Raw genomic sequence first — 14,445 nt, 5'->3', positions numbered from 1 at the left:
ATCGCATGTTTATGGCTTTGGTTAATAACATCGCTCCTGCACTGCTTTTTTGCAGTTGAAGCCCCTGTGGCAATGCGTATACACACACACACATACACACACACACACACACACACACACACACACACACACACACACACACACACACATACACACCCACATGCACACACACACACACACACACACACACACACACACACACACACACACATACACACCCACATGCACACACACACACACACACACACATACACAAACGTGCATGCACGCACACACACACACACGCACACACACACACAAGTGCACACACACACGCACATACACACACACACACACACACACACACACACTCACACACACACACACACACACACACAAAAGCTCAGAGATGCGCACACACACACACTAATGGACACACAGCCTTCAGGTCACTCAGACTAGACTGGACCGCTCCCAGGCATTACTGTGGATGCGTTTCAACCCTCACACACACACAAACACACACACACACACACACACACACACACACACACACACACACACACACAGGCATTACTGTGGATGCGTTTCAACCCTCACACACACACACACAGGCATTACTGTGGATGCGTTTCAACCCTCAGTCAGCCTCTGCCCTCTCCGTATCTCAATCTAAACTAATCAATATGCCATTCAGTGGAAAAGCCCAGTCCTGGCCCCATAGAGCACAGGCACCGCTAACTAGCCTGACGGCCCCATCGAGCACAGGCACCGCTAACTAGCCTGACGACCCCATCGAGCACAGGCACCGCTAACTAGCCTGACGGCCCCATAGAGCGCAGGCACCGCTAACTAGCCTGACGGCCCCATAGAGCACAGGCACCGCTAGCTAGCCTGACGGCCCCATAGAGCACAGGCACCGCTAACTAGCCTGACGGCCCCATAGAGCACGGGCACCGCTAACTAGCACAGGCACCGCTAACTAGCCTGACGGCCCCATAGAGCACGGGCACCGCTAACTAGCACAGGCACCGCTAACTAGCCTGACGGCCCCATAGAGCACGGGCACCGCTAACTAGCCTGACGGCCCCTGACAAATCCTCACTGACATCTTCGGAGATCTTCCACGTCCACTATAGACCGCCGGGGCTACATCTTGAAGCCGTCGCCAGATAGCAAATCAACATCATTGATATTGACAGCTTATTGAGGCTGCGGAACAGCATTCCACAAAGCTGTAAATGATCCCAAATCACTTTTCCTCATTATTAATTGATCACAAATCACTTTTTTTCTGAATATGTGCTGGCAAACCCAATCAGGCACATTTGCAACAGAGAGTGAGTAGCGAGACTCCCATGTACACATGCAGACACACACGCTCACGCGTGCACCTCCAGTGTGTCCCCACTGAGACTCCCATGTACATGCAGACACACACACACACACACACACACATACACACGCACACACACACACAAAAGCTCAGAGATGCACACACACACACACACACACACATGCAGACACACATGCTACGCGTGCAACTCCAGTGTGTCCCCACTGAGACTGCCATGTACAGTACATGCAGACACACACGCTATGAACACACACACACACACACACACACACTGCGGCAAACATGAAGGCAGCGCTGCCCCGCTCTGCTGGAGACCCATTCAGATGCAGACCTGCCCGCGCTCATTACGCACTCAATTAGCCGGCCATTCATCAACAGGGAGGCGTGGCCTCTCTTAGTGCAGACTTGTGAACACACGCAATAGAGCGCCCTCACACACACACACACACACAATAGAGCGCACTCACACACACACACGCACGCAATAGAGCGCCCTCACACACACACACACACACACAATAGAGCGTACTCACACACGCATCAGCCTCACGCATAAACAATAACAGGGAAGAGAAACCACTGCTGCGGAGCACACACACACTATCAAAACACACACACGAACCCAGAAGCACACACACACACCACTGTAGACCATCAAAACACACACACCAACCCAGCACACACACACACACACACACACACACACACACTATCAAAACACACACACGAACCCAGAAGCACACACACACACCACTGTAGACCATCAAAACACACACACCAACCCAGCACACACACACACACACACACACACACACACACACACACACACACTACTGTAGACCATCAAAACACACACCAACCCAGCAGCACTGATACACACACCACCCCGGGTCATGGATGAGTATTTCACATGACAGAACCACAGCAGGAAGACAACAGCACTCCAGAGCATCTTCACATCATCTTCACGACGGCTCAGATCAGCTGAGGGATGCCAGCACCCTGTTGCATATATGATATGGTATGGTATACAGCACCCTGTTGCATATATGATATGGTATGGTATACAGCACCCTGTTGCATATATGACATGGTATGGTATACAGCACCCTGTTGCATATATGATATGGTATGGTATACAGCACCCTGTTGCATATATGATATGGTATGGTATACAGCACCCTGTTGCATATATGATATGGTATGGTATACAGCACCCTGTTGCATATATGATATGGTATGGTATACAGCACCCTGTTGCATATATGATATGGTATGGTATACAGCACCCTGTTGCATATATGATATGGTATACAGCACCCTGTTGCATATATGATATGGTATGGTATACAGCACCCTGTTGCATATATGATATGGTATACAGCACCCTGTTGCATATATGATATGGTATGGTATACCATCAGTGCGTGCAGCAGCTCTTTACTCGAGTCTGCCGCTTTGTGTGCAGCTATGAACACATCCAGGGAAACTGTACATCATATCGGAAAAATAACCACTTGTATCACACACACACACACACACACACACACACACACACACACATACACACACACACACACACACACACACAGACACACACCTGGTTTACATTAGTCTTAGGTCCACCAGATCTCCTGTGCTATTTGTTTGTTCTCATGTTTTGATTTGAATTTCCAATAGATGACCAATGGAAAGATATGAACGTTATTTAATGTTACAAATGTCACAATGTCATCGATCAAACCCAGAGATGTGAGCAAGAAGAAGCACCACACAGTGGAACGCAGACAAAAATTCACACATGGGTCACAAACAGTAACATAATGGGGGAGAAAAATGCAAAGCATTAAGCAAACATTGTTTTCCATAACCCTGACTAAAGAGCATTAATTATGGTGGCATCTGTGCTGAATTACTCTTTTACTGTATTTATGGATTTTGAAATAAAAAAAAACAGCTGTGATCTTTGAGTAACCCGCACAGGCAGACTATAAATATATATATATATATATATATATATATATATATTATGTATTAGACTATGAACAGCGTCAGAATGGAAGTATGTTGTGAAACACACCTGGAACATTGCAAAACACATGGAATTAAAAAAACTGTCTTCCATGAAGGATGTCTTGCTCATTTCCTGTCCTTTTCTTTCTATTATTTATATAAAAATTTTGAGTATGTGCTTTCAAATAGTGACGTGAAGACACAATTTTCCTTTCAGTAAACAACACTGGAATAAAGACCAGAAGAAAGCTTCCGCCATTTCAAATCATCGCACAACACAGACACCAACCAAACTATGACTCTGTCTACCTGCCAGACAAAATCAACAATATAAACCAGGGATGGATTCAACATCACAAATGCCAAGAATGTCTTACAGATACAGACTTATATTTGCATTTCACATACAGTATAAACACTACAAGAGAAAAATCTTTAATGAGGCAGTGCTGAATTGCGTGACATGAATTCTCTTAACCTCTGGAGGACCTTCTCTCTGTTAATATTTTATAAAAAGAAAAAAAAATGTGAAATCCTGTCTTCCTAGTACAGTTACTATCTAAACCAGGAACGAGGTGAACATGGACCATTATCATTTTTTTTCTTTTTTTTTCCAATGTCAAATTGTGAACAGAAGCCAACATGTTATGACTTAAGTGTATTCTGCTGAAACATTGGTAATTATTTATAATCTGTCCGTGATGTTATCAGGAAGCATTACAGATCAGGAGGGAGAAATCTCTCCACCTCTTGACAAAGGAAAAAATGTGATAACAAAAAATGCTGATTGATAGGCACCTGACCAATGGATGGCAAATCCAGCTGTTTCAATTTCCAACAGATCTATTTCGACAGATGCCCATTTAGGCTAAATGTAAGAGTATAGGTTCTCCAAATTAAGGTTGGCTAATACTATTAGGATAATATATTATAGGCCTATTCTTATATGTTAGCTGTGCGATGGGGGGAATCCCTAAATTATTGAACATCGTACTGAAGCGTAATAAATAAATAAATAAATAAAACACAGTAAAGACACATAGCCTTTGTATATATAAAAATACTATATATATATATATATATATATATATATATATATATATATAAAGATTATATTTGAGCGTACTTGCTGATAGTGAAATGCAAATTGCCCGGTTAAGGGTCAGATTGCGACCCACCCTAATAATTAGCGCCTGCTAGACAAAGAGCTCCACCGGCCACTCGCACTGACAGCTTGACCCACTACCGCCCGCGACTCCTCCGTGGGCTTCCTTTTCTTAACATGTCAGATTTCGCGACAAAACAGACTACACGTGGACGAAAGCTATTTGAAAGGCTTTACCAACAACCTAGACACTATGAAAGCATGAATGACTCAAGTAACGTAAATGTTATTGCGGTTTATAACACAAAGTTTAAGTAAAGCCATTTCCTTAAGCAGAAGTAATAACGCTTTCTTTTCGTTTTGCCAACAGACTTCATATGTTTTCTTTCCGTTTATGAGTATAACTCATAAATTCATGTCGTTTAACTCGTACAGTTAAATGACCAAAAGGATGCAAGCTGTTGTCCATGCCACTAAACAGGTTTTACGCATTCATTTATTTTGATAAAACCCCGTAATAGAATGCTCTATGACTGAATTCAAATTTATTGTGCGCTTTGTTAAAATGAAAAGTGTCGAGAATAACAATTATAAAAAATATTCACACATCCGTACAATACATTTAGACTATAACATGATCGGCTACCTCATATTGGATGTATTGTTTTCTCCACTCCGGGGTAATGTGAGCGGAAATATGCTCTCCAAATTTCATCCTGCCGGATTGCTATTTCCTCAAGCGCCTTAAATCCTGACGGGACAGTCTTCAGGTTCGCTCAGGCTTTGCTATTTATCCCAGCTAACTTGCTGGTCCACATGCGTTTCGCTCGCACTTGTCTGCAATCTGTTTTAGCCTTGTTCAAGCAGCCGTGGTCGAGACGTACTCTTTCCTACATGCTATTTCGTGGTAGGCTAAGCGCTCCACACACGCAACACGAGGGAAGCTCCCGTCCTTTAACAGGTGGCCGAGAACAGTGCAGCGGCTCCGTAGCGACCGTCATGTAGAATGACTTTCTGTGTCCCGGTTGGGTCTGAAGTTATATCAATCCGCCATCACAGCCGGTGCAGCGTGTCTGCGTCACCGACGTGATCCAACGCTGCACCTCGACTCGCAATAACAGCGCTGCAAAGCCTTAAAATAGTATGAATTCTCACGGCCGGGAAGAACAAATTTATAGACGCAGGACGGCAGACTGTCTTTAGCACACTGGCTGGTTATACGGAAGCTCAATATGGAACTGACGCAGTTGAAAAAAGACTTTCCAGACCAAATAGGACCAATAAATTGAGTACAGATCCTGCTCATCTAGGTGTGATGGTCTACTCGATGTAGCCCTGGTTTCTGCCCAAAGGGATATATTGCTAATTTATATCAAAATAAGAATAAAAACAGGTTACTGTAAAGTAAACATCCCCACAAAACAATCGTTGTGTAGGCTACTGTAAGACTGCCAGAAACACAGCTAATTGTATGCAGGTTGTTTTAATGCCTGTTTGATTTCGAAGCCTATTCACTCTTGCTTTAATGAACTAAATCCTTTTTTTTACACCAAACTATTTAACCTTAAACTTGGCAAATGCTCAGTAAATACACATGCCCCCATTAATACCACGTTCATAACCTTGCTCCACACATAGCAACTATTAGATGCATGGCAGAAGTCACCTGATTTTAGAACCTGTTATTCCACTCAAGTGTACTGTAGGCCTAATTCAGTATAAATAGTTGAAGTCTAGCCACAGACACCCTCTCGCACACAGGGCTTCCGTCCGCATCGTACACCTCCTGCGCCACACCTGGGAGAAGTCGCAGCTTTCACGCACCCACGTCCTATGTCAACACCGCCATCTCGTGTTCAAGTCAGGTATTGAGAAGACGTGCGCACTAGAAAGAAAGGACTTGTCTCCAGGGACGCCACCCGCCAAACGCTTGTTTTTAACAGTCAGTGAAACGAAGGGAAAAGAAACGTCAAAACGTCAACGAAATGTCAATATAAATGTATGCGTAAGATAGGATAATGCGCAGGCTAATTAGAAGAGGAAAAACAGTGGCCTGCTCCTGCTCAAAAACACACAGCTGCCCAAATAGTGAAGATCTATTTGTGGGCTGTCTGTGAGGTCATGCCTGCAGAGCACAAAAAAAACCCCAGTAGTTGGCTTTCAGAGTCAGACCAATTTGAGCAGGAACTGTTCCACAGTCAGCATAAACACAGGAACATTCTGTGGAAAGGCTCGGGAATGTAGGTCCGTGGACAAGCATGGGAATGGGTCTGTTCTAGGATCTGTCATTAATATTCCGGCCTCTGGAACCTCGGCTGGGGGTGTGGGCTGGGGGAGGGGGTGGGAGAAAGCTCTGGCATTGCCATGAAATCTGAGTGGGTGCCCAACATAGGTTTGGGCACTCTAGAATTCTTGTGTGTGTGTGTGTGTGTTTGAGAGAGAGAGTGTGTGTATCTGTTTTTAAGCGTATGTGTGTGAGTGTGTGTGTGTGTGTGTGTGTGGTGTGCAGTATTTGTGTACTTCCATAAGGGTTTCCCTCTGTGAGCTGTTACTGTATTTCTTTAATCTCTCGGGAGATGAGCAGACACCCATACAGAAAAAAACATATTGAAATATATTTTGAAATATATTGAAATATTGAAATTGTAAGTGTCAACAATATCTTTGTGGATCAATTTTGAATATTTACATTTAAAAAATATATCATGAAAATATATTTCAAATGTATTTTTGTTGTGTATGGAATTAGAGATGATTTGAAATATATTTTCATTCCATTCAGATTTGATTGACTCCAGTTCCTGCTTTATGCTCTCCTCAGCCCAGAAGTGGAAGAAGTCCTGTACTGTTGCAGCAGCTTATACAGCACCTCTCCAATTGCAAAATGCAAAATAATCCAGGTGCATATTCATATGTTATCTATACTGTGCATCCTAAAAATGTAAGGACAGGTTAATGTAGATGTTCATATGTACAGAATAATGTATAACAGAAAATACAGGTGTTCATATGGACTTACTGGACAGAGTGTGAATATAGTAAACACAAACCTTAGTGGGTTTTAATGTGTGTGAACATTGTGGGTGGACATACAGTATATGACTGGTTTCCTACGCCCCCAGTAGGGGAGACAAAGTGTCATTTGTCTCTGTGTGAGACTACAAAAAACTACCGGTTAGACTAAGATAAAAATTAATTGTATCCAAAATACATTGGTTAAAAAGAATAGCTTCAAATAAAGTTATATGAACGAAAACAAACATACGCAAACATAAAGACACTTTGTGGGAAGTTCTATTGTGTGACTTGAAAGTCATGTGTGTTCAGAGATCAAGTTCAGCTTCCTGTGAGCATCCTGTGTTGCTTGAGAGGCGTTTATTTCACGTGTTATGCTGGGGCGCCGCTGGGGGGGGGGGGGGGTAGTTAGGACGATTCTAAGGGCCTAGCACTGGCAGGAGGCCCAGAATGATCTGTCATCATCGGGCCCAAATTTAGCCCCACAGCGCCCATGCTCTTACACTTCCGCTTTTTCTTTACGGTTCAGTCCTCAGAAGTGGCCCGTTGGTGACTGATTCTGTGGTCCACTTCCGTTAGCACCGAGGAACTATAGTGTGCGGTCTTGTTCCGTTAGAACTGCAGGGCTGGTGTGCGGTCTTGTTCCGTTAGAACTGCGGGGCTGGTGTGCGGTCTTGTTCCGTTAGCACCGAGGGGCTGGTGTGCGGTCTTGTTCCGTTAGAACTGAGGGGCTGGTGTGCGGTCTTGTTCCGTTAGCGCCGAGGAGCTATAGTGTGCGGTCTTGTTCCGTTAGAACTGCGGGGCTGGTGTGCGGTCTTGTTCCGTTAGAACTGAGGGGCTCGTGTGTGGTCTTGTTCCGTTAGAACTGAGGGGCTCGTGTGTGGTCTTGTTCCGTTAGAACGGCGGTTCTCGAGCGCAAGTTTCCCATTTCTGCTTCTCCACCTCCATTTTCCGGCGTACTCTCATCTGTTAACTTCTAACAAAGAACAATGGAAACATATTACCTTACACATCCACAATGGAAACACATTACCTTACACATCCACAAGGGCAATAACATCTTCCCACAAAAGCAATGTGTCTACATGGTGGACATATAGGCTTAAACTAGTTGCTAAACTGTGGTTAACAATTTGGTGAGACATTTCAGACTGTAGTCTACCCTCAAGCACTCTCCTCACCACGCGCGCTACAGAGCAGAGTGACACTTAGAGCAGCAAGTGTCACATATGTACCCTCAAAGACTTCCTCAAGACAGGAAGCCTTTCACTCATCCACAAATCTGAAATGCAACCGATAGCGTCGCTGACTTACCACAATGTTTTTTTATCGCCACTACCAGACAAACCAGGTAAACCACTGCAAGAGGAATTTTCAGAAGTATTTCCAGTGAGGGGATCCTACAGAGTAGATAGGAAGGGTTTATTATGTCTCGGAGGGTTATGGTTATGGTTAATTAAGTTAATGTTAGCCTACTGAGCAGACACTTTTATCCAAAACAATTTAGACATCACCATAATAACAATAACGACAAAAAGCAGTAAACTTTTCACTACAATTGTAAGATTTAACCAAAGGGAAACAACCAATTTGAGATGATAAATAGTCTCATTCTGAGAATAGCCTAAATATAATATTTAATATAATAAAATAATATAATATACTGTAATGACCATAAGATGTACTTCTCAACACTGCGTTCTGAGCGGTGATGTGATTACTTAGGAGACACATATTTAAAAAGCAACTTACATCATCATAATAACAGTAATGACCATAAGCAGTAAACACTACACTATTGTAAGAACATACATTCTACAGTAGTGATGTAATTATATGCCAATGTCATTAATCAATAGCCTGATGTTGAGAATGTATTTATTTGTTTATGAATAGGCAAATACTGAGAACAACTTTCTCCTAATGAGCATGAGGCCGTACTTCACAATGCTGAGCTCTGCGTGGTGCTCTTCCCCTGCGGCTGTATCCTCGGCTGAGTGGCGTGGGGGGGTCACCCCTGAGTGGCGTGGGGGGGTCACCCCTGAGTGGCGTGGGGGGGTCGCCCCTGAGTGGAGCTCTGCTACCGTATCCTCGTCTGGGTGGCGTGGGGGGTCGCCTCTACACTGGTCTGCAGCGGTGCTGGAGCTTCACTTGCTAATGTTGCTCTCGCTGTTGGCCAATTGAGTGATTAATCAAATCAGAACTCTAACTGTAATTCAGTCCGTGAGATACACATACAGTACATACATACATACATACATACAGTACATACATACAGTACATACACACATACATACATACATACTGTACATACATACATACATACAGTTGTGGCCATACGTTTACATATTAAAGGTGACTAAAAAGATGTATAAAAATCATCTTTTGGAAATTGATCTTAATGCCTTCATTAAAAAAGAGACATAAATACATACATATCCATACATACATACATACATGTACATGTACACATACATACATACATACATACATACATACATACATACTGTACATGAACACATACATACATACACTGAGAACAGAATTAAGACTGACCTGTTTGCACTGCTGTGGTGGTATGAGTTGTAGATGTTTTCTCTCCTGTAAAACAATAATTCAAAGGATTGCTTACACTCCTAAAACGAATGTGTTATCCCTATCTGGACACAGAGGTGTGTTAAAAACAACGCAAGTTGTGGTGCTTTCAGCACAGTCGTTTTAAGAGTGTAACTTTAGAATACGTGGATAAATGGAAAGAGTTTGAATTGATTGATGAATGAACAAACAGTAAAAATGCAAAGACAGAAAAACCAAAACTAAGTTCAGTTACATAAATTTGTTGATTTTGAAGGCATTGTTGAAGTCATTCTGTTGCATTGACTGTATTGAGTGACTATATCAACTGTGTAGTGCATGTTTGTTACCATCAGTTAATTACACATAAACAATCCTTCACAAGATAGATAGATAGATAGATAGATGGATAGATAGATAGATAGATGGATAGATACTTTATTGATCCCCAAGGGGAAATTCAAGATGTGTTGAGTCAAGTCAGCAAAATATTTATATATTTGTAAAAAGGTCAAAAACATGGTCAGACTCACGTTGTGTGATGGTTGGTGTGTTAGTGGTAGACTCACGTTGTGTGACGGGAGGTGTGTTAGTGGTAGACTCACGTTGTGTGACGGTGGGTGTGTTAGTGGCAGACTCACGTTGTGTGACGGGAGGTGTGTTAGTGGTAGACTCACGTTGTGTGACGGTGGGTGTGTTAGTGGCAGACTCACGTTGTGTGACGGTGGGTGTGTTTGTCTTGGTGGACACGGCCACGTACACGGGCAGCTGTGTGTCCCCTCCTGTGCACCAGTACCAGCCCTGGTCCGCGGGCCTCAGGTCCCGGATGGTCACGCTCAGCGCTCCGGTCCGAGGGTCTGTGTCCAGCGCGTACTTGTACAGCCTGGAGGTGCGGCCGGCGGTCAGACATACACTCGTGCCGCTCCGGCACCACTTCTTCTCTCCGCTCCGCAGACGGTCGCCGTAGAAACACCGCACCAGGACCACACCGCCCACAGGCCCCGAGAACACACTGCTCTCTGAGTACAACTCTGGTGGGCCTGAGATTACACACACATGAAACACACACATGAAACACACTGCTCTCTGAGTACAACTCTGGTGGGCCTGAGATTACACACACATGAAACACACACAGAAACACACACAGAAACACACTGCTCTCTGAGTGCAACTCTGGTGGGCCTGAGATTACACACACATGAAACACACACAGAAACACACTGCTCTCTGAGTGCAACTCTGGTGGGCCTGAGAATACACACACATGAAACACACACATGAAACACACTGCTCTCTGAGTACAACTCTGGTGGGCCTGAGATTACACACACATGAAACACACACATGAAACACACGCATGAAACACACACAGAAACACACTGCTCTCTGAGTACAACTCCGGTGGACCTGAGATCACACACATGAAACACACACATGAAACACACTGCTCTCTGAGTACAACTCCGGTGGACCTGAGATCACACACATGAAATACACAGAAACACACTGCTCTCTGAGTAGCACACACACAGAAACACATGTTTCTCCACAGTTTAGTCTTCAGTGCCTTGTCAAATATGACTTGAATGCAATGTTTTATTCTTGCAAGCTACAGCATAGATGTTTACTATTATGTTATTATGTACTTACACATCTATTCTTAGCTTATCCCCGTCATAGTTAGTTAACAACTGCAGTAATGAGAGTGTAATGCAAGTTAATGTTAACATCATCACCTGGTGTGACGGTAATTTTCAGATAAGCTTTATCATCGGGCCCTGTGATGTCCACAGCACACCAGTAGACGTCCGAATCTGTGTCCTGCAGGTTCCTCATGGTCACAGTGAACACCCTCTGGGTGATGTCATCACTAATGGACACCCGGGTGTCCGGTGGGCTCGGAACACTGCTGGAACGCAGCAGAACACGGCAGGTGTCCCAGGTGTAGCCGCGGCACCAGTACTTCACCTGCGAGACGTACTTCTCATCGTAGTGGCAGGGCACGACGGCCGACCCTCCGCGCTGCACGCTCAGTTTATGAAGAGTCTTCACGCCTCCCAACCCTCAAAACAGAAAAACATCAGTCTGTTCACAGGACTTAATATATGAGATATAATCACAAAAGCCTCGATAGCCATAAAATCCCACATACAAAAAATATATTTGAAATATACTTCCAAAATATATTTTGAAATAGATGCAGATATTCAAAATTGGCCCAACAAATACTTAAGACACTTAAAATATATTTCAATATGTATATTTGTTCTGTATGCCCGTTTCTGTATATTTTTGTTCTGTAGCCTATGCCATTCACAGCAAAAATATATTTGAAATATATATTTGAAATATGTAAATATTCCAAATTGGCAGACAAATCTATTTTTGACATCCCAAATGTATTCAATATAATTTAGAATTATGTTTTCAATATTTTTTTTTCTGTATAGGATATCACACCCTGAACACTGGCATATAGAGCAGAAATATATATTTGACCTGCAAACCTACACACACACTGTTCACAACATGGCTACACATGTCGTTCTGATGACCACACACTTGTGTTATAACAATGCGTTTATTTTATTCAAGTAGTTTGAAGAAGGATGTAATGGCCCTTGTAAGTATGATATGAAAGAAAATATGTTTTATTAAAACTGAGGTTTCAAATCATTGTGTCTAACTATATCCCTCATATTGTGCCATTTCACACAATATGAGGGAAAATAAATCACTCAAAGTAAAAAAAAAAATAACAGTACACACGTACAGATAATTGTCTGATGAAAGTAAATGATCTTCATATCTGTACTTACTCTGCACGCCAATGAGAAGACAGACCAGCACACACAGCGCCGTGGCCATGACCGAGTATCAGTATGTGCAGCAGGTACTCCACTCTCAGTTTATAAGAAATCAGAAGTCACACACAGCACAGTGGCCATAACTACATTAACATGTGCAGCAGGTACTCCACTCTCAGTTTATAAGAAATCAGACGTCACACACAGCACTGTGGTCATGACCGAGTATCAGTATGTGCAGCAGGTACTCCACTCTCAGTTTATAAGAAATCAGAAGTCACACTCCCCCACGTCCTTAAGGTAACCACAGGGCATGAGAGAGGGCAAGACATTTGCATGAGCCAAAGGAAGCGGGGGACCAGCGCTCAAAGTAAAAATATAACAAAGGAAGTGGGGGCCAGTGCTGCTGCGTGCACACGCTACCTGCTCTCTGGCCACTGTGCTGGGGTACAGGAAGTATCTCACGTGCACAATACATACGCTTATTGCTTCCTGTGAGTTTTGAGAGCATGTTTTTTTTGTTGTTAAATATGTAGACTTTTTTTTGTCAATAATTTCACTCTGTCCACATTATGATTATGACCGCTGTTAGGGTTGTTACACAAACACACACACTTAAAATTCGTAAAGCAAACACACACACACACACCGCCAGAGAAGCACACACACACAAAACACCTACAAAGCAGACACACACACACTCCAACAGAAGCACACACATACATACAGTAGGTCCTCCCCACTCACATACATGCATACAAACATTACATACAGTCTCAGCTCATGCACGAGTTTCGATTTCGGCACGAGCGTCCTCGCGCGTCCATGTTGATAACGCATTCTAGAAGACATAAATAAAATCACTGACGACTAGGATTAAGTTACCGATACTTGATGCCTGTGGATTATCATTATACCAGGCTTTGTGAATAAAAGAAAAAAGCAAATGTCGTTCTAATAGGTTACTATTATTTGCATTAGACTATGTATGCGTTGGCAAGGTATGATAAGACATTCTAGGAAATGCGAAGAAATTCTCTAAACCCAATTATTAACCTAGGCCTACTCGCTGTCGTGTAGGCTAGGCTATGCAAACTAAAACGCTCAGCTGCAGACCTGTAGCCTAGTTCATAACAAGGCAGCGTTGGGGGTCACAGCCTACAGTAGATAACGGCAAAAGTTTCCGACAGTGACAGCAGACTTAAAATGCATGCTGCTCGAAACATAGGCTAACACATGGATGCGCGCTTCTACCGGTAAGCCTATAATATGCGTTGGCTTCATTTCGTCTGTCTACAAATGTAGGTTTAAACTGCAAATTCACATTGGGTGAATTTGCACAGCACAAATAGCATATCTGGTATCCACACGTTTCTTACATCCCATGTCTAGCCTACTTATTAAGAGTCATTTTCGTCGGGTAGACAGCTGCGCACATAACGGCTACAGTCAGTTCAAAGCATTTACTGTGGGGATCATATTTATGTGTATGCTAAGTGAATTCTTGCTCAATATTGACTCGCCATGTTTATTATATCATGACATATGAATATCACATTATAGGATTTCGAGACAAGGGGCAAACTTCTCCA

At 43.2% G+C, this 14,445-nt stretch overlaps 1 protein-coding gene across 1 annotated transcript; it reads right to left on the bottom strand.

Annotated features, from left to right (window-relative positions):
- Positions 1–7,498: 7,498 nt before the first annotated feature.
- Positions 7,499–12,914, bottom strand: LOC134102344 (polymeric immunoglobulin receptor-like). The gene is made up of 7 exons (XM_062556426.1): positions 12,866–12,914; positions 11,783–12,109; positions 10,757–11,083; positions 10,026–10,070; positions 9,411–9,638; positions 8,784–8,869; positions 7,499–8,445 (listed from the first exon to the last, which is right to left on the bottom strand). Exons 1-5 carry the CDS (start codon positions 12,912–12,914, stop codon positions 9,550–9,552), a joined length of 837 nt encoding a protein of 278 aa, XP_062412410.1. The 3' UTR covers positions 7,499–8,445; positions 8,784–8,869; positions 9,411–9,549.
- Between the last annotated feature and the right edge of the window lie 1,531 nt (positions 12,915–14,445).

Source organism: Sardina pilchardus, chromosome 15, assembly GCF_963854185.1.
Source record: "Sardina pilchardus chromosome 15, fSarPil1.1, whole genome shotgun sequence".
Lineage (NCBI taxonomy): Eukaryota > Metazoa > Chordata > Actinopteri > Clupeiformes > Clupeidae > Sardina > Sardina pilchardus.
This window is presented reverse-complemented; position numbering and strand designations above follow the sequence as displayed.